The sequence below is a fragment of the Poecilia reticulata genome, chromosome 14 (genome assembly GCF_904066995.2).
Source record: "Poecilia reticulata chromosome 14, P_reticulata-male-v2, whole genome shotgun sequence".
In the NCBI taxonomy this organism is placed as follows: domain Eukaryota; kingdom Metazoa; phylum Chordata; class Actinopteri; order Cyprinodontiformes; family Poeciliidae; genus Poecilia; species Poecilia reticulata.
The window spans coordinates 16,349,595-16,370,318 of record NC_088843.1 but is presented as its reverse complement, the minus strand read 5'-3'; the positions used below and the strand labels follow the sequence as shown (position 1 = coordinate 16,370,318).

The 20,724-nt window shown below is 39.7% G+C and overlaps 1 protein-coding gene across 2 annotated transcripts; it reads right to left on the bottom strand.

Annotated features, from left to right (window-relative positions):
• Positions 1–668: 668 nt before the first annotated feature.
• On the bottom strand, positions 669–18,685 carry LOC103476066 (scavenger receptor cysteine-rich domain-containing group B protein). Of its 2 annotated transcripts, none has more exons than XM_008428130.3 (12): positions 18,437–18,685; positions 15,948–16,084; positions 12,956–12,985; positions 10,472–10,510; positions 9,052–9,354; positions 8,894–8,959; positions 6,381–6,695; positions 5,320–5,388; positions 4,837–4,911; positions 2,769–3,083; positions 1,538–1,630; positions 669–1,456 (listed from the first exon to the last, which is right to left on the bottom strand). In XM_008428130.3, the coding sequence occupies exons 2-12, from the start codon at positions 16,078–16,080 to the stop codon at positions 1,140–1,142; spliced, it is 1,755 nt and encodes a 584-aa protein (XP_008426352.1). In that variant the 5' UTR covers positions 16,081–16,084; positions 18,437–18,685; the 3' UTR covers positions 669–1,139. The 2 variants fall into 2 exon arrangements, with proteins under 2 accessions (XP_008426352.1, XP_008426351.1); XM_008428129.3 differs by lacking the exon at positions 18,437–18,685 and adding an exon at positions 18,052–18,430.
• Positions 18,686–20,724: the final 2,039 nt, after the last annotated feature.

Genomic DNA, 20,724 nt, shown 5'->3' with positions numbered 1-20,724 from the left:
TTTTGTGAAGGCCTCAAAGGTTTGTTGGAGAACATTAGTGGGGGAAAAAAACGGCATCAAGGAACACATTAGAGAGGACAGGAATGAGGAAGTCTAACACAGATTTAGGTTATTGATTAACATCCTAAACTTTGAAGACCTCAAGTAACCGTTCAATCGATAATCTAATTGATGATCAAATTACTTCTGCAAATCTACCAAAAATGTCCGTCATACAGACCAGACAAGCAGAACGTTGATCAGAAAAGTAAGGGAGAGGAGCTGCAGAGATCCACGGGTTCAGTTTAGCAACTGGCATGAAGAGAAAACTATTCATTTTTTGCAATTTTTCACAAGAAACATGTTGTGTGGTGATGATGGCAGCATCATACTGTGAGATTTCTCCCCAGCGTGGACAAACCTTTGGACAGCCACACGTCATTGTCTGTTTACTTCTACTTTTTGTTGTTCCAACACCTGAAATGCCAATAAAATAGCAGAAGGTTGTGGTTGTAACCTGATAATACAACCAAAGACGGTCTTCAACTGATTTGATGGTAGAAAAACAGTCCTACTAGCAAACCACTGTAAAGTACGACTGGCTAGATGGGAGTCCCTGTTCTCTGTCCATTTGATCAACAATGAACATGTGTGACAGGTGTTTGAAAGATTGACAAATAGACCAAATATACATACCAAAAAATAAGAACATTTATTTTTGTTATTTATATATATGATTATTAGTTACATTATGAGGGTGTGCAGAACACAAAGATTGCATATATACTTCATAAATTCACAAGACAAAGTGTTTTGCATTCTTCTGGTTTATAGCATACAGTACCAAGTCTTTCATTTGTACTTTTATCATACATTTGTCATATCTCTATTCTTCCTTCAATGTCTTCAACAGATTTATGGACTTCCTTGAGTACTTGGATCATATATAGTAAATATTAGCACAAAAAAAGTTAAAAGCTTTGCTGAAATGTGTACATTTACTGTCATATCATATATTTATAAAGTGCTTAATATTTATAACTTTACTGTGTATATTATATTATTGCATGGGGTACTCCTTCGACGACGTGAAGGTTGGTATTTACATAATGTGTACAAGTCCTAGCAGAGCTGGAGATGGGAGCGAGGTCACGCTGCGATCACGACAGGGAGCAGGTCACACCGGCGTCCTCGGAGTGATTGCAGTTGTGCACGTTCCAAGATATATGGGAGCACTGCTGCAGGGAGGCCTCAGTGCCGCTGCATTTCAGATTGTCCAGCAGGATCGTTCCTGTGCCAGGTCCAAAGTGAGCCTCGCCCCAAGCGTGCGTGGCTTCTCCGCAGCTCACCAAGCGACACACGACCTGGGCATCCCGAAGGTCCCAGGCGTCGTCGCACACCGTGCCCCACGTCGAGTTTAGGTACAACTCCACTCGACCCTCGCACCGGTGCTGGCCGTCCACCAGCCTCAGCGCTCCTATGGTTTGATATAGATGATTCAGATTCACCGCCGAAGCTGTAATCCATGCTAGTTTGAGGTACCTGAAGATGTACCTACCTTCTGAGGGCTTCGTGGTTGCTGGTGTTTGTTCCGTCACCCGGAAGTCTCGTGCGATCGGGATTAAAAACAAGGGGTCCAACTGTGGGGGAGCTGAAGAGAAAAGCAGAGAATGATTCTCTTACCCAGTGGACGTACACAGGAAATATCAGGTCACGCAGGCATTGGCAAGACGCTCTCCTCTAATTACTGCACAGATCAATAATGGAAAACTATTTGCCTCTTGGGTTGCCTTTAACATTATGATGCAAAGATCCACTTGGATGAAGTAATTCCTCTGAAAAAAGGTGTTTCTGTAATGAGTTTGATGTATGTATCCATTCAAGAGCCAGATTAAACGGCTGACTCTTTAAAAAACAAAAATAGATTTTATTTCAAATCGCATCAAATTTATTTATGTGGCTCACAAAGTGCTGCACACAAAAACAACAAAAAGTAATTCCAATGTATTTAATATAAAACCAGGCGTGGTGTCTGCACATTCTTAAAAAGTCTTTTATTTGTGTCCAAAATTAATGCCTTAAATTTTAAGGCTTAAAACGTCAAATTCATTTAAAAACTGTAAGTTGACCTTAAATGTGTCAACTGCAGATCTTAATTTTTGTCATTATAGGACTATTTAATGTACTTTTTTTCCCCTTCCTGGGACGTTTTTGTCAGGCAAATCTGAGTCGCATCTTTGTTTTCTGTGACTCCAGACGGCATCTAGCTAGCTAGCTTTGTTTTTATCTCCATCATGGTTCAGTTATTACTATGCTTGATTGCAATACAGCACGTTTCCCAAACCGTCCCCTATGTTTATAGTTTTTTCGGTCTTAAATTTAATTCAAGATGGCATTAAAAATACCTTAAGAAGTCTTAAATTTGACCTGCTGAAACCCGTAGATACCTTGCCAGGGATTATTTAGCATGTTAAGAGCCTGGGTGCTTCTGATTTTTCTGTAAAGCAGCTATGTTTGGCCTGCAGCCAGTCAGTGAGGCTGATTCGCCTTGACTCATTCACTTTATTTTTTATTTTTAATGCTTTCTGTGTCGTCTCCTCCTCAGAGAACTATAGTCATGCAGCACAGATTGACAGCTCAGCAAGGCGGGCAGAAATTATTGTGTAGATGGGGAAATATGCACTTTCAGTGGAAATGATCAACTTTGGTGCTAATTTCACAACAAAGACGAAAAAAGTCTCCAGATTTACCGTAACGTGACAGAAATCCCAAGAATGATGAGGTCTTACGTGCACAGATAACGCCAGCATCCTCGTGATGACCACAGTTGTGTTGACCCCAGCCCAGGTGGAAGCACTGGGACAGGTCGGATTCTCTGCCGGTGCACTCCACGTTGTCCAGCAGGATGGGGCCTGTACCGTAGCCGAAGAAGGCCAGGGTCGTGGCCGCGATGGCCGGACCACATCCGAGCTCTCTGCACACCACGTTGGCGTTGGGCATGTCCCAGTCGTCGTCACACACCGTCCCCCAGATGGTTCTGTAGAGAACTTCCACGCGACCCTGGCAGCTGCTGTTGCCGTTCACCACACGGACGGTGGGATTGCCTGGAGGTGGACGGACAGACGTGTGTGAGAACAGATCTGCGTAATTTTGGGAAGGTATTCACACCTGGGTCAGAGTTCAGAAAGGACTTACCGGGGCACAATTTTTGGGTGGCTCCACAAATTGTTTTTACATTTTTTTTCTTAAATACATGTTTTGCACACATTGTACTTTATAGAAGCATCATATGCCCATGTGTGGTGAGCTGTAATGGTAATTTGTGATTTTTATGAATATAAACAAATAATAATAGAAATGTGAAAATAATGAAGTTATGATAATCTTTTGGGGGGAACAAAACAGTTACTGGCCAAGTGACATATTAAGCCTAGCAGGGGAGCATCTACATACTTTCTGAGGTGAAAGCGAACATGTCATCGCCGCCCCCGGCCCCAATGACATAAACTTGTACAATTCATCTTTAATTAAAGTATCAATAATAATAAATGTACATATATGTGAATAAATTGCTGCCTTCAGGGCAATTAAAAAGAATGGAATAAAAAACAGGGCAATATTTCATCATTTAACATATCAGTGAGCCAAAGGGCCACTTCTGTTGGCCTGTGTCTAGAACAGCCTGTGGGCTGCAGGTCTGAGGCTTTTTGTTGGCATGTTTTCTATCATTCTTATAGCTTGATAGGATACCATAGGGGATATCTCTCTCTCTCTCTCTCTCTCTCTATAAAAAAAAAAAAATTCCCTTCTCACCCTCCGCGGGTGGTCTGTTTCATCCTCTGAGCTCGGGTCCTCTACCAGAGGCCTGGGAGCTTGAGGGTTCTGCGCAGTATCTTGGCTGTGCCTAGAACTGCACATTTCTGGACTGAGATGTCTGATGTTGTTCCTGGGATCTGTTTGAGCCACTGCTCCAGTTTGGGGGTGACTGCCCCGAGGGCCCCGATGACTACAGGCACCACTGTGGTCTTCACCTTCCAGGTCTTTTCCAGTTCCTCCCTGAGGCCCTGGTATTTCTCCAATTTCTCATGCTCCTTTTTCCTGATGTTGTAGTCACTTGGTATTGCTACATCCACCACAACGGCTTTCCTCTGTTCTTTATCCACCACCACAATGTCCGGTTGGTTCGCCATTACTATATATATATATATATATATATATATATATATATATATATATATATATATATACATACGCCACGGAAACCTACCATCATCAGTTGGTATCAGTTCATACTTTAGAACTACCTGTTAATGTACTATAATTTCCATTAGAAAAATATGTTTTCGTTAGTGATTAGGCCACCAAAATGAGTTCTAACCCATGGGCCCACTTCCTTGTAAATCCGGCCCTGATCCACACCCTTCAATTTTTCAGCAATCGTCATTTACACTCTTAAACTTTTTAACAAGTCAGATTGGATGAAGAACATCTGCAAAGAGCAGTTTTCCCAGATTTCTTCTTTGACATTGGTCTGGACTTTGACTGGGACATTCTGTTAGATGAATGTACTCCATCCCTCTCCCCATCAACTCTGACCAGTTTCTCTCTTTCTGTCCTCCTGTCCTCACAGCATGATGCAGCCACTACCACATTGTACAGTGACATCACCCTCAAAACATTTGTAAACCACCAATCATTTTCCTTCCAATTCACAATTATGTACTACTATATGATGTTGTATCATAGGCTATAGCTCCAATAAAATGACCTACAGGTTTTACAAAACAAACTAATGGGGGAGAAATTAATAAGATGTGAATATTATTCCTAGACAATGAACATAAAATGGAAAATTACCTTTGGTTTGGGTAGTCGTGGTTACGGTTGTTGTTGTAGTTGTTGTAGACCTGGTAGTTGAAATTCTCTCTGTGACTGAAGGAAAGAAAGGGAAAAAATTGATTCAGGATCAGTATATTGATTTTTTTATTTTTCTCTGTTTACGTTTTTGTTTTTGTGGGGTCTTTTTTTTTTTTTTTGCTTACTAATGGTCCTAATCTAGTGAAACTACTCTGAAGTTTTAAAAGTTGGAAGATATCAGCTGGCTTAACTCACTTACAAACTTATTCTATATTTCATATTTACTTTAAATAATGGTTAATAATCATTAGTTTGAATTAAAACATATAAATATATGGATTTATGCTATTACATTTACTGTCAGATGTGTAGCCGAGAGACGGGCATTTAAAATGCGCACCTCTCGCCATGATTTGCCTTTCAAGTCAACAGGGACAAAGGGCTCCCTCTGGTGGTGGTTTTTTGACAGTGCATGTTATTTACCTGTGGTGCCTGTCGTTTCCAAGAGGATTCTTCGTACTTCTGTAACTGCTGGCGGAACAGTAGTTGATCCTGGAATATGTAGACAACAAAAACGTAATTACTTTACAGACAGAATTACTCAAAGTATTTACTGAACTATAAATAACGAGAGAAATATTTTTGTGTTTGGATTCAACCACAACAATACCGGTGTACGACTAACAGCTATTTTAGTTATTGATTATTTTACTGATTATTCTGACAATTAATTGGATGTAAAAATTGACACATTTTGCAAATTTTAAATAAAACTAAACAAATAATTGAATTCTGTTTTCAATTTAGAAAATAAACATTTTATTGTTTAACGCAGCATTCCTTTTAATGTACTTTTGATCATTTGCAGCATCTGCAGCAGAAAAGGTACTTCTATTAGCATGTGGAAAGCTCAGCTCTTTCTGCTTGACTTAACATCAGTGCTGTCGACTATTTTTTGGATTAACTAATTAATAAAAGATGCATCATTAGTTTTTTTTTTTTTTTTTTTCCCTTTTTACAGAATTTTAGCCAGATGAAGCTACAAATGGGTAACATATTTACAGGCAGTTTTTTAATGCAAAATTAATATATATATATATATATATATATATATATATATATATATCTTTGTACAGTGTTGGTTTCATTGATGCTCATCTTGTCCTTTCTGAAAATGTCCTTTTTTAAGTCTATATACCCCAGTTAACAAGTAATTGATTACTAAATCAGCTGACAATTATTTCAGCAACCAATTAATCATGATGAATCTGATTATTCTGATTAATTGTCTCAGTCCTAAATGGAAACGCAACATTTAAGATTAGAATATTTCGTCAGACCAATAAAAACATTTCAAAGGCAAAAATGTGGGCTTAATAAAAAGTTGATACCTACTTATGGTTGCTGTTTTCAAAGGTAATTTATAATCTGACAAAAGTCTCACTGGAGAGCATATTCTAATTTACTGAATATGACTGTAAATTACCCGCCGCTGATCTGAATAACATTACTGTCCCATTCCAACATAACTTAGAGCATCGTACCAGTGCAGGTGACCCCGGCGTCCTCATGGTGTCCACAGTTGTGTTTTCCCCAGCCCAGGCTCTTGCACCTCATCAGCTCCTGTTCGTTGCCATAGCAGTTGACGTTGTCGAGGAGAATGAGTCCGGTGCCGTAGCCGAAGTAGGAGTTGGTGTGAGCAGAGACCGCACTGCCGCAGCCTAGCTGCTGACACACCACCATGGCGTTGCGGAGCCCCCAGTCGTCGTCGCACACCGTCCCCCAGCTTCCTTGGTAGTAGATCTCGACCCGACCTTGGCAGGAGTTCATGCCATTCACCAAGCGAACAGCGCCATCGCCTAAAACCAAGAGAACGAGGGAGGAAACCGTAAAGAGTAATGTCGCTAACTGAACATTTTATTCTATGCTAGAGCGATTGAAGCGTCAAACTGATATATTTTGTGTCTGAAAACTTAGAAGATGACTCTAAGATACTGATACAAACAAAAACTGAGACAAAACACACTGAGGGCAGAATGGAAGAAGAAGAAAAAAACCTTTAGCATCTACTGTTGCACCAAACTTTACCTTTATCACCTTATGTTTCTTCCTAGACAAAACATAGAGACAATAGACATTCTCATGTGTAGCAAGTGTCATAAATCTGGAAGACCTCCTTACTCTTGCTTTCATGATGGCCACCAGAGGATTAGCTAACTACGTCATATGATCAATTGTACACCGAACTTGACTCAGCCCTGCTTCTCCATGATCCTTTTGGGAATGAATGTAAAAAAGAAAACACGGCCAGCACAACAAAGGCAAACCCGGCGAACAATGAGAAGAATCTGAAACTGAAGAGACAGGTGTGTTGTAAAGCGTCCATGAAGTCCAAAGGGATACAGTGCACCAAATCCCCAAAGCCTTTTGATGTTGTCTAAATGTGTCCAAATCCAATGACTGATACATATCTAAAATGTCTAGTTTTTATTGTGAAGAAATGTGATGAGTTAGCGGGGAATACCTGTTGTGTCAACAAGAAGACGTTTATGGTCTATTGAAACCTGATTCTGCATTATAAAAACAAACATCCAACATAGCAGGTGGCATTTTTATTTTATTATTATTGTTGTTTTTATGCCAGAACACAAAACCCAATTTAATCAGACTCATAAGTCAACCCAGTAAAATAAAACCCATGTAATACACACATGGGTTTCTAAATCTTTTACAAGTAAAGATCTGGATAGTGTTGTATGCATTTGTATTCAGCTGCCTTTACTCTGATACTCCTAAATAAAATCCAATGCAACCAACTCTATTCAGTAGTCAGCTAATCTTTAAATGACCTACCTGTGCATAATTTAATCTGTGTAAACGTAGCTGTTAGAAACACTGATGAACAAACAGTATTATGAGGACTAAGGAAACCAACAACTTGCCAAGACTTGGAGTCTCTCCAATCAAGCTGATTGAATTCAAGGCAGTTCTCAGAGAAAAAAAGGACAAAAGAGTCAAACTGACCAAAGCAGATGGAGGAAGATGCTTGCAGACTTGCAGATGTAAACACCATAAAAGGTATTACTGGTCTCTATAAACAATACACTTAGGTTTGTAGTTTGGTATGAAGCTTTTTATTTACAAAGTGCCACTGTGATCCACCTGTCCTTAACTTTATGCTAACCTGTGGATGACTTAATGCCCACATGCTCAGATCTGTGCAGTGAGAATTAAATCCAGGTACAGTTTGCTTCATCAGAAGCTGATGCTTTGACCTGAAGCAACAGATGGCCTGTTGTTCGCAGAAAATCACTTAAAAGGTTTGAAACAAAATAGATCTGCCAGCATTTCTGGCTGCAAGAACCAGATCAATATCAATACCTTTTCTAAGTGGCCATCTGATGAAGAAAGTTGAAAATCAGACGGGAAACACAAGTTATTGTCCTGTCAGCTTTTAGACAGGAGTAGATGTTGCACATTGTACTTTTTGCCCACAGTGGCCAGGACAGGCGACATTCAGCTAGCATCGCCACGTTTTTCAGAATAGAGTTGAATTATAATTGAATGAGGACTAAGCTTCAGCGCGTGCTGGAGTACCTGTCCCACCCCATGCACCACTCTCTGACAGCACTGAGCAGCTATTTCAGTGCCCGGCACCCTAAGTGTGTGAAGGAAAGATACCGCAGGTCTTTCCTTCCGGCCGCCGTCAGACTGCACAACACCCGCTGCTCTCATGTAGTTCACTACTCTCCACTACAATAAATAAACCTGGAATTTATTTATTTTATTTTATATTTCATACAATACTGTTTCAGTATTTCTATGTTCACTTGTATTTTTAGTAAATATATATGTTTATATTGGTTCTGCTCTGTCCTCTGTACTGCTGTAACAATGTAAATTTCCCCACTGCGGGATTAATAAAGGAATATTTTATCTTAATTCCCTAGAACTGTTTCAACCATTTTTATGAATTTTCATTTTAGGAATTCACACTTTGTACATTTATGTTCAGCAACAGATCAATCTCAATTTTATCAGAGCATATGATACTCACGTAATCCAGACTTGACTGTGGGTGTTGTGGGCTCTGCAAACTCTCTTGCCCCCAAGAGCGCAGGTACTAAAAAAAACAAAACAATGAAAAGGCAGCATTTTTAATAATTTCTTATGTAATTTATTATTTGTTTAAAAAGCGGTTTGAACAAGTTTTACCTCTACAGGTAACTCCCACATCCTCATAGTGGTAACAGTTGTGGACACCCCAGCCCAGGCTGCGACACTGACTCAGGTCTGCCTCGTTTCCCCGGCAGTCCACGTTATCCAGCGCGATGAGTCCCGTGCCTTGTCCGAACTGAGAGCTGCTGCCCACGGCGACGGCCACCCCGCATCCCATCTGCCGGCACACGATGTTGGCATCCACCATGTCCCAGTCGTCGTCGCACACCGTGCCCCATGAGCCGTTGTAGAGCACCTCGACTCTGCCCTCGCACATGTTGCGTCCATTCACCAGTTGGACTTTTGAAGAGACGGAACATGCTTTTAGTTGGTTGTGTCCAAAGACAATGCTCTCTCTATTGTTAAAGCAGTGGTTCTTAACCTTTTTTGAGGTACCGAACTCACTAGTTTCATACGCGCATTCACTGAACCCTTCTGTAGAGATAAATATGATTCCCCCCCCCAAATTCAAGACATAAGGGTGACCCAATTAGAGTCTAGTTGGGTCACCCCAAGATCACCAAGTCTTCTTAAAAGGTCTCTGAGAACAGTTCTTCAAAATATAGTCAGTGTTTTCAACAAAGTTGAGCTGACTGTCCAGGAACGACCCAAGGTATTTAAAATTTGCCACAGTTTTAACAGGTTGGCCTTCGAGAGAAACTGGAACCACTTTGAGGTCTTGTTTAGATCAATTAATTAGCTCTACATTCTTAAGGGAATGAAAAATTAATAATAAAGACTTTGCCGTATTCTGATTTAGTAATGTAATTATATTAGTTGTGTTACCATCCCCACGCAACTAGAGGCAGTAGCAATCCCGAAAAGATGCGACTAAGAAGCAGATTTAGAAGTTCACCGAAAGCTACAGAATTTGGTAAAAACTGAGTTTTGCTGAAGTAATTAAAGACACAAGTTCAAATCCCTGCTGAGGGTGGAACTCCTTCAATCAGGGCTCCTTCACAGCACTGATTGGCTAAGCAATGTAACGTGATCCTCTGCAGCAAGTGATGGCAAAGCGGGACGTCATCACGACTTTATACAAGTGTGTCTTTACCTACGCGGCAGAGGCTCCACCGAACCCCTGAGACCGACTCATCGAACCCCTGGGGTTCGATCGAACCCAGGTTAAGAACTGTGTTAAGGAGGAGACTCGCAACTGCTTGAGAACATGTGCGTACAGACGAAATGTCCCTGAGCAATTAGGGGAAAAGGTAAACCAGTAAGGGGAGTAGTAAATAAGTTTGGGATTAGGAGAATGCAGAGCTGGGAAAATGAGCTTGTTTAAGCCCCAAGCACTGCTCTATTTCCTGCTTTGCTGGCTCCCAGTCAGAAAGTCGCCGATACACTGCCATGGTAGGAATTGAATGTTTTCGCACTGCATTTTTTTCCGCCCTTATGGCAGTAACTTCACACTCACCTTGGTACTGCGTCCTCTCGAAGGTTTGCATCGTGTTGCCTGAAACAAAAAGTCAGAGGGTATCTTCAGTTGTTTGTTAATGGGTGGCTATTGGCCTTCCATAGGTAATGTCCTCTTTATCTACTGTATCTGATTTCCTGTAACGCTAGACACGGACCAAGTCTACAGCAGAATGGCTGTTCAGAACGAGCCCTGAAGATTAAAGATGTTGCGCTGATCCTCTATAGGGTTTTCATCTTAACTTTGTTTCTAATATTTGTCTTTGAAATTGTTGAAATGTGTTTTAGGTTTTGTGTGTTTTAAGGTATTTTGTGATAACCTTTTTTTTGTAATGTTAGTAATAGTGTGATTTTATTGTAATGTTTGTGGCATGGACCCCAGGAAGAATAGCCTCCACTATCGTAAAGACTAATGAGGATCTTTAATTAAACTAAACTGACATGGGAAAAAAACGCTAAGTCTGCAAGAGGAATGTTTGCTATAGAGTCTGACATTATTGTTTTATTCTCCATACCATCTCCTCAAATCTAGGCAAGCACAATTATGTAAGTACAAAATTGATTAGCTCCCAACTTATCAATAACATTATAACTACAGATTTCATGCTTCATCCATCTTCCCATCAAGTCTGACGAAGCATGCTGTCCCTACAGCATTATGCTGCCACCACCATGTTCCACCGTTGGAATGGTGTGTCTTTGAAGTTTCATGACTTTGTCTAAAGGAGATTTGAATACGTTTGCAGTAACTTGCAGATAGTTTTTACCTAAACACTGAAACAAATAATGTAGACTTTCTAAATTTAAGGAAATGCCCAATTTTAACATTTTATTGATATTTTCAAATGTTTCTACACATTTTTAGAAGAGAAATAAAGATTACGGATATTCTTCTTCGGGAGTTTAGATGCTTCCATATTGATAATATGGTTTTTTTTGGAGTACCAAAGCCTCAGAAATGTGACCTTTTCCAGACTGATGGATGTCAATATCCTTATTTCTGATTTGTACCTGCATTTTTGTTTTGTTTTGTTTTTTGATAATTTAACCAGAAAATTCTGTTTCACAATTCAGTGATTTATTATGATTTTTTTTTTAACTTCCAGGTTGCTTGGCTGGAATAATGGCATCAACATTTTAATTTGCAAAGGCTAATTTTTTCTGCCAATAAAATTAGCTTGATATAAAATATTTAGATGCATCAAAAAATCTATAAAAATAGAAGTGACAAGCAAATTAATTTTATAAATAACTTTAAAATTAAAATCCTTTGTAAAATTTTAATTAGGCAGTTCTCTTTTATGAGTTTTCCTACATGAACACTCAAAACTCAAATAAACTCTCATATGTACTTTAGTTGCTTATAATACAACACCTCAGTGACTTGGGTCATGTTTTTCACATCCTCATCATCATTTTTTAAATGAAAACAGTCAAGGTTGTTCTGGTTTTCAATACATTTCCCTTCAGTCCACTGACTAATGGAGTCCAGGGTAAGTCTGCGCTGTACGCCATGAAGGTATTTTTAAATTGACAGAGTATTGAATAAGATCTCATTACAAGTCTAACTGATTTCAACATACCAAAATGAAAAGCAGTTTTATTTAGCTGATGCTCAGAACTAAAACCACTGAAAGCTGCTCACAAAGAGCCGTGTACTTCTCTTTTTTATGATTAGCAATGTCCTGGAACATTAATTTAAAGCTCATGTTCCATAAAACCAAGAAAACTGCTCATGTTTCTCATGTTTCTTATTTGGAAAGTATGCCAAATAAATATTATGTTTCTGTTTCTGTTCGAGTGAGCTGAAAAGCCACATGAAGCCCCAGAAATGATGTTTACTAAACTTTTTCCCGTTTTTTTTCTCCTTTTTTTTTTTTGCTGTGAACAAGCAGATGGTGCAGGTCCTTTGGACCTGAAAACTTTGCAATGGTCAGCAGGGGGCGACACCTCAGGTTCCAAAAACTATAATCCTTTCAACTCTTCACTCTTCTCAATTAGATCCATAATTTCCACAAACACACATCTCACTGTCTTGTTTTACACACTTCTAATAGGAACCATGCATCCTAAATACAAGCCTGTGTACATGTAACTTATAAAAAATGACAAAGATGTTCTTATTCACTTGGTTCATGTGCATTTAAAAATGAAAATGTTTTGATTACAGCTATTTCTTAACTCAGATGGAGGTCACTCCACCGACTGCTGATTAGTATCTCAGATTCCAACACCTTTACAAAGACACCAGGACGACCTTTGTGGGACAACCACTTCTTATGTAGGTCAATTCCCGACCTCCTTTATTTGTTTGTGACACAAAAGCATGAGCATGTGCTAATACGGTTAAGCAGAAGCTTTCATACGCCGTTTTATGGTGTCACATGCTGGTTACTCTTCACTTCTTGTATTCTTTCTTGTATGATATTTTGAATTCTGCGCATTGTGAAAGAAAAAAAGAAATGAATAATTGAATGTTACTTACTGGTTAGAGTTCGTTTGTTTATCTTCATGCCTAATGGAAATACAAAACAGAAAAACAAAGTCAGCTGGGCTCACATCTATAGACTGCAATAGGATAAAACCAGACGGCGCAGATGTCAGCACATGTAAACAAATTGTTTTTCCCCTGCATGGGTTGTTTCACAGAGTGGCATTGATCGTGTCTCCCTTTTGAAATGGCTGCAGGGCTTTGGCCAGGTCTGAGAGTGAAGCAGGGGGCAGACAGTACCCACAGGCACAAAGGCTCCCATCTACAGGGAGTTTGCCCGCAGGTACAACCGGTCCTGAAGCGTTATCAGGGACTCGGCTGTGTGTTTTCGGCCTAAATTCACAAATAATCAGCTCATGTGTCCCATTCATTTCCAGTTTTTGGCCTTGATTCTTGGAAACAACTTTTTTTTTTAATTATTATTATTATGCAGTGGTTTTATGTTGTGGTAGACAAAACATTTTTTATATAGCGTGGTCGTCAATTTGCTAACTTTACACTAAAAAAGAGACAGTATAGCTGAAATGTTACCTCTATGTTTAAACCAGACTGTAGATTTGGAAATCTATATAATCTACTTTTTTTCCCCCGAAAACTTAATTTATTCAGTGAATTGTGGCAGTTTTTGCTTTCCATAGTTTTTATCATTTTTGGCCTGTGGGCAGCATTTATTCCTGTCATTTATTTATGTTCTTTAATTATTTTTTTACTATTATTTTTTTTTTTATGGTTCACCGCTTTAATTTATCTGTAGCTGATTCCCGAGTCCCAAGATATTTTGTCCGTCCCCCTTTTCTCTTTGAAAACATTCTACTTATTAGGCTTTATGTTAAAAAAAAGTTTTAATTTACAATGATATTTATTCCTAAGACTTGACAGCAAACAAAGTTTAAAACATGAGTTCTGCTCATATTTTCCAAATAATCTCAACTGAAGCCGATATGGTAATGAATTGAAAGGTCTGTGCTGCCCGGGTAATTTCATATCTAAAAATTATAATTAACTTTAGATTTAATTTATCTTTATTGTGATTGTTGGTATACTTACTATTCTTAGGCTGAAGTGAATTATGGTCTGTTTTGATGAATGTAGCGTAAAACAATATTCATTCGTGACTCTGTACCAAGACGCGTACGTCGTCAAGGCAACCATCACTAACAGAGACATGAGTCTCACCTCAAAAGAAATCTTAAATATCCCTTCAGTTATTTCCTGTAGAAACATCCTCCAAGACCCAGCAAGGATAAGTGGATGTAGGCTGTGGTTGGGTAAACTGCTCCCACTACAGGTAGTTAAAAGTATTGCATGTGTAGTTAACATGAATTCAGAGAAGTTGATTTTCTTGCCGACAGATCAAATTTAATGGAATTGGTTATCACAATGTATGTTGTTTAAATGTTAATACACATGCATATGGTGTTGGGGGAATGTTAAAATTGCTTCTGCTTTTTTTTTTTTTTTTTTTTTAAATCACTCGTTTCAAATAGTCAGATTAGATTTTAATATCGAACAACGATCACCAGGGATAATCTTCTCACATGTCTGGCAGTTTTGTGAAAAGCAATCAGCCCTTCATAATTGTCTGTGCCACCCTTGGACTAACAACTCTTCTTCGAAGAACCGTTTTAGCTGGCCACATCGGAGGGCTTCGGAGATGAATAGACTGTTTAACGTCACGTCATAGCATCTCTGTCGGACTAAAGCCAGACTTTGACAAGGCTGCTTGAAAACCTCCGTTTGGTTTTGTTGAGGTTTTGATCCATTTCAAAAGTGGACTGACAAAAGTGGACGTTCTTTTTGCCAAGTCTCTTTTGTTACTGTTAAGTTTCTGATTTAACATTGGCTGTTGTATTGAGTTGCGGAGAGTCGTCAGTGACCTTTTAGAGTAATTTTGTTAGGCAGACCTCTCCTAAGAGACTCAACAACTTTTCCTTGATTTCACCATTTGCGAATATTGTCTCTCACTAAGACTATCAAATAAAACATTTTTGAAACTCTTTCCAAACAGATGAACTTTAATGACCTTAGCCCTATCCTCGGTTTGGTTTGTGATCTACGCATGTTCGTTAGTTTGCTATCAAACTAGAAAGGTCCCGACACCAACACTACGACCCCGATGTGACTCTGTAGTCTCAGATGGTTGCCAGTATACATTGGAATTGCAGAGCAAATGTGACATAGGGATATTGTACAGAGTGAAGACAGCTGCAGAAACAACAGAAGTCCACATTGTGCACAAAGCAAGACACCGTACAATTTTCCAGTGACCAACTTAGAGATATGTTGTTCTGGAGAATCTGATGCGTAATTGCATGTAAAGGATGGTGTACATGAGAACTGCACCTATATGAAAAGCATTAGCAGGATTTGAAACAATGGAAGAGCATTGAAACAAAGAACCCAGCCCCTTTGGGGATTTCACTTTGGGGAAACCCCCGCATGTCTTGGCATCACTCAAGTGAATTCAGTGAGCTGTAAGCCACGCCCATTTGATTCTGGAAATTCGACTGCATTCTCTGAAAGCACACAGGGTTGTTGATCTCAGCGGATAGTCTGACTGGTGAAATTCAGTTTTAATAAAACTTCCACTTGGTGTGGATAGCTTTAATCTTTTATTAAATTAACTCATTATTGAACAATTAAATGTGATAAAACGTCAAAACAGAAGTAATGGGGGAAATATTTTTCACAGCACTGCAGGCAAACGACACATGAAGAGGAGAGAATTGCTTTTTTTTGTGTTGACTCTTTAAATCTTCACCACAGTAAATCATTTAAAAAAGAATGTTCTCTGTAAGCGCCTTTTCCATTTTAAAGATTTCATAAGACACCTGTGACATTTAAATCAAAATACAAATTTTCAAATTGTACTATACCATATTGCTACCTCTATTACATATCATGTTAGTACATATTTAAGTAGCTTTAGGTCTGCCAGTTGTTTTTAGATAAACGCTGAGTACCCCAGGCCCCCCACCAGACTTACCTAGTCTCAGCACACCGAGGGGCACCACCACAAAGGAAGCCAGCAGGGACACCAGGAGCCAAACGGCCGGGTTCCAGCACCTGCGCTTGCTCTCCGCCCCACGCTGGCCTCGCATGGCTGTCTGACTCACCATCTGGCTGCAACACACACAGTTACAGACTCTCAGTTTACTCTCATCGGGGGCACCCAGAGTCCAGAGCTGCATGCGTTCCAGACTCGCAACAGCCTCAAGCGTGGCAGACACTTTTCTACAACTGAAAAACAATCAGTATTTATTGTCCTGGTTTGGAGTGGTCTGATTATAGTATTGGATTGTTTTATCTGACACGGCCTGCGGCTATTGTCGCTGTGATGTAGCGTGGTTTGGATGGTCGTTTCAATCCGCTCGAAGAGACGCCATTTCCAGAGATCGCTTTATGAACATAAAAGGCCTCTGAGTGCATCTCTACAGCCACCAGCTCCTGATCCAATCATGAGTAACGTGCACAAAATGGCCACCCTCAAACCCAGATTTGGAGGCAGAGTTGCACTGACCGTTGGGGCTGGGGGGCGGGGAGGAAGAGGTTTGGTGTTTTGAGCAACACCAGCAGCTGGAGAAGGCTTGTGTTACAATCAGAGGCCGATACCTTTGTCAGTGTTTTCCAGGGGATTTTCCTTCGGAAAGGGAATGTCAGGATTCATAGGGATCACTCAGTAATCGGTCAGATAGTAACATCAGTGACTTTCTCAGAACGTCAAGAGGATGCTCTAAAGTTGGGTGCAGCGGTCTGATGATCCAACTGGGGGAAAAAATTATATATCTGACACGCACTTTCAACTGATCTACTGTGGAGTGCAACACACTTTTTTGATTAGGTTTGAACCATCAATTATTGCCGTCTGATGTACATCCACTGTTTGTGCCAAAGCTAACACCTGCGGACACTTTAAAACTCAAGCATCGAAGTGACCTTTGAGAACAGTCGTAAGAGCCACGCTGTATTTCACAAAAACTCAGCGCAAATGTCTGCCCTGGCTTGTTTGTTTCTCCACTCGTGCAGAATTCCCCCTGACCTTACCCAGGAATGCGTATTAGGGGATGATGAAGGGAGAATTTGATATTGGCCCCTTGAGATAGTGGACATTCCGGGCCTAGGTAGCACACAAAGACATTTCTGCTTTCTGTGGTCCCCCATCGTCGGGCATAAACGCTGCTTCCTGCAATCTGTCACTAGAACCCTCCGAAACGCTTAGGCCCGCGATGACACGGTGGGGGCGCCTCTCGTCTCGGAGAGCAGGAAGAAGCGAGGAGGATGTTAAAATATTCTGCCACTGCACTTTTTGCTTATCTTCAGCCTGTAGAAGCAACTTCTGTAGAAAAGAGCTGCTGCAAAAGGACTGCAAACAGCTTTCACCCAGGTTCATCCGGTGTGCAACTGTCTCAAAACATGAGGTACAGAAGCCCAAAGGCAACACAGTCAAAGACGTCGAACGTCCAATCGGGAGGTGGGGGATTTTAACACTGCCGCGGCGCTCGAGAACCGAGGCTGCCTCCCTTGGAAACTATACGAGCGCACCACTCGAAACTCTGGGACAAATGGTTCAGTTATGAGGGATGAAAAACAATCTTGTCCCCAATGTTATGTTTTTCAATACTCCATTCATGGTGGGATGTAGCGCAGATCCGCTGGGGAATAATGTTGCCTTTTGTGTCGGCTCTGCTTCCCCTCCCTTCTCACTTCCCTGCACTGAGAAATAGCTGAAAGATCTCGGCCCCACAAAAATACCCCCTAATGTCTGAGATAGACCGACGAACAACAACGCCAGGCACCGTTAACGGGAAGAATCTCCTTTTTTTTAGCAGAAAATCAGTGATTTTGGCAGCGCATCATGCAACTGGGTTTCTGACATCCTTCATAATCTATTCTTTTTGTAAAAAAAAAAAAGAAAGAAAAAGAAATCAGAATTTGAACAGTTGTTTAAAGAACATGTTAGACTGTGTCACTCTGGGTCAGCTTTTTCACTTTATGACAAATAAATTTAGTGTAGAAAATTCAGTTCCAGAAATATGACTCACGAGCAAAATTTCATTGTATTACATTCAAGTTACAAAAACAATACATACCTGTTGTAAAAGTATTAATCTTGACCCGAAATAATAAATAGAAAGAAAACAAAAGAAGATTAAAATAGGTTTCCTCTCCTCAAAACAAACAAAAAAGCAAAATCAAAACGGCTGAACCAGCAGGAAGTTTTTTTAAGTCCACAAATCTCACAGAAAATATTAAAAACTATAAACACAAGAGAGAACTCCAGTATCCAGCACTACGTGTTTTAGGTCTTTCATCTCCTTAGGGCTGCATGACTATAAGTACCTGGCGTCAGTGACAGGGATTACGTAAAACAATAAATACCACAGCATTGTATGTTAATATCCTAACGCCCTGTACCCGTCTAAGCTTAAAAGAAGCAGGAGGGGCGTGAAAGACACAAAGACAATGTAAGCCAACCCTTTACTGGTATCCCAGCATCTCCAGTTTCAGGTGGTGCTCTCAGAAGGTGCGGTCCAGCTCATCCCTGCACACAGTCGCCGACAGAGAGGCAAAGCTGTGGCTCAGGCTCTCTGTGTGTTCGTGTTTGTGCACTGGACTCTCCCACATTGCAGAGAGCTGCTGCAAACTGGAAGATTCTGAGGCAAACTCAATCTGATGACTGACATGTAGAAAATGTTTTCTTTTTTTTCTGCTGCACACTTCAATGTATGCAACTGAGAATTTATGTTATAGACCAACACAAAGTAGTGAATAACTGTGTATTGTTTTTTTTTTACAATTAAAAATATGAACAGTATGCTGCGCATTTGTATTCAGCTTTTCCATTTAAATGCCACCTTTTGCTGCAACTACAGCTGCAAGTCTTTTGAGATGTTTTTAACTTTGACAAATTTTCCTCCAGAATTGTTCTGCATTTAGGAGTACAGCTAAAAATCTTTCCAACAACTCTGGCTAGCTTTATTAGCTGAAAAAACGAATCCACCATTTTTTATTGATTGATTGATTTCGTTTTGTTGTTGGAATTAGTTTTCTGCTTTTTTTTATATAGGTTGAAATGTTCAGGTTTGGTCTCATTTGACTAGAAGCACCTTCTTCCAAAGTATTTTTTAGCTAACTTTACGCAGCACTTACCATTAGCTTTCATTGGACAATGTTTTTTTGTTTTTTATAGCTTCCATAAAAGCTATAATTTTAGATTGGATGACAGTTTCTGCTCTGCAGCTCCTCCAGTGTCTGTTTTCCCAAACACATTTAGCTCCATGACAAAATGTGGCCAAGGTGTATGAACGGTACTGCAAAAACACTAACTAGAATGTAGTTTTGAGTATTTAATTTGCCTGAAATATTCTGAGAAGTTACAATGGAACATTTGAAATATTTTAAAGACTCGGCACACAAATGTGTTTAGTATGGAAAGCAATAAAAAAAAAGCAAAGAAATGCTTTTTAGCACTTTAATTTCAAATGTGTGAAGGAAACTGCCGACACCCATCTGACTCACGCAGCAAACTCATCATTTGTTGCCAAAGACCAATCCTTCCTGAGCTGTGGAGAAAATGTCCTTGCTGTTTACACATATTGAGTTATAGCTTCTTTATCATCATTATTTATTAATAATAAAAAAAACATGAACATACATTTGATTTATGGCAGCATTATCAAATCACTTATGTGAGATGATGCATAGTCTGTTTACCTATTAATAACTGCGTCTCGCCAGAGGACACATCAGACCCGTTCGCTTCTAAAACTTATTGTGTAGCCAAGAGTCCCCGTTAGCATTAGCATTCGCATAGATTTCTATTTGTGTGTCTTGTACTACATAAAAAAACCAAATAAAAAACTCAACAATTTAATCAGAGGTTGTTTACCTTAATGTGCTTGGTTTGTATCTATTAATGCACAGTTTCATGCTTGTTAACTTGCTGCTACAGTTAGTATGCATCCTGAAAGAAGAGACTTGAAAAGACACTAAACATAAAGACAGAGCTGCAATAAATCAGAGCTTATTTAGCAGAAAGTCCAGTCATACAGCAACAGAGCATCTGGAGAAAGATTTAAACGTAGGAGTTCAGAGCTTTCCGTCGGCCCGCTGACCGAGTTTGAGCTTGGTTGCAACAACTTTGTTTTTATGCCTTATCCAGTAGCGACACACCACAAACATGTAAATGTAGTTTTGTAAAGTATTGACTCACATGTAATAAATACAAATACAAACAACACCTTTTCAGATTTTTATTTTGAAAAAAAAAAAATATATCTAAAAACAGTCTAAACACTTTATTTGTGTTAGTCTCATTTCATAACTAATAATTAGAATGTCTCAGTTTACTCACTATTTAACTGTTGGTATTTTTAGAGCATATATCCAATATAATTATTCAATTTACAATTTTTTTTTCCAGCATGTGTGTTTATTTTCAACTCCGGTCACATTCCCACCAATGAACAAAACTGATAGTAGGAAGTATTAATCCACACCTTTGACTGGAAATGTCTCTTTTGTCTGTGAGATGACTGCACACCCTATCGTGGACTCGGGTATTTGCTCTCGTCTCGTACAGAGAAAAAGGGAAACAAAGCGCCTGTGCCAAATAAAAGACGTGAAAGAAAAAGACTTCTGTCCTGTCGTCCCCTGAATTTCTGGAGAATAAACCCACGATGTAGTCAGACCAGTTAGTCGCCGTTGGGATTTCCACCGTTTCTGAAGGCATCCGTTTTACCAAGCTGGTATTTTGGTGAAGC

Bases quoted from the DNA above. Each gene is read 5' to 3' on its own strand.
- LOC103476066 (XM_008428130.3), bottom strand. From the start codon at position 16,080: ATGGTGAGTCAGACAGCCATGCGAGGCCAGCGTGGGGCGGAGAGCAAG. The intron at 9,355-10,471 runs GTGAGTGTGAAG...TCTCTTCAAAAG, and splicing joins CGAGAGGACGCAGTACCAAG to TCCAACTGGTGAATGGACGC. The intron at 6,696-8,893 runs GTGAGTATCATA...TCTTGGTTTTAG, and splicing joins CACAGTCAAGTCTGGATTAC to GCGATGGCGCTGTTCGCTTG.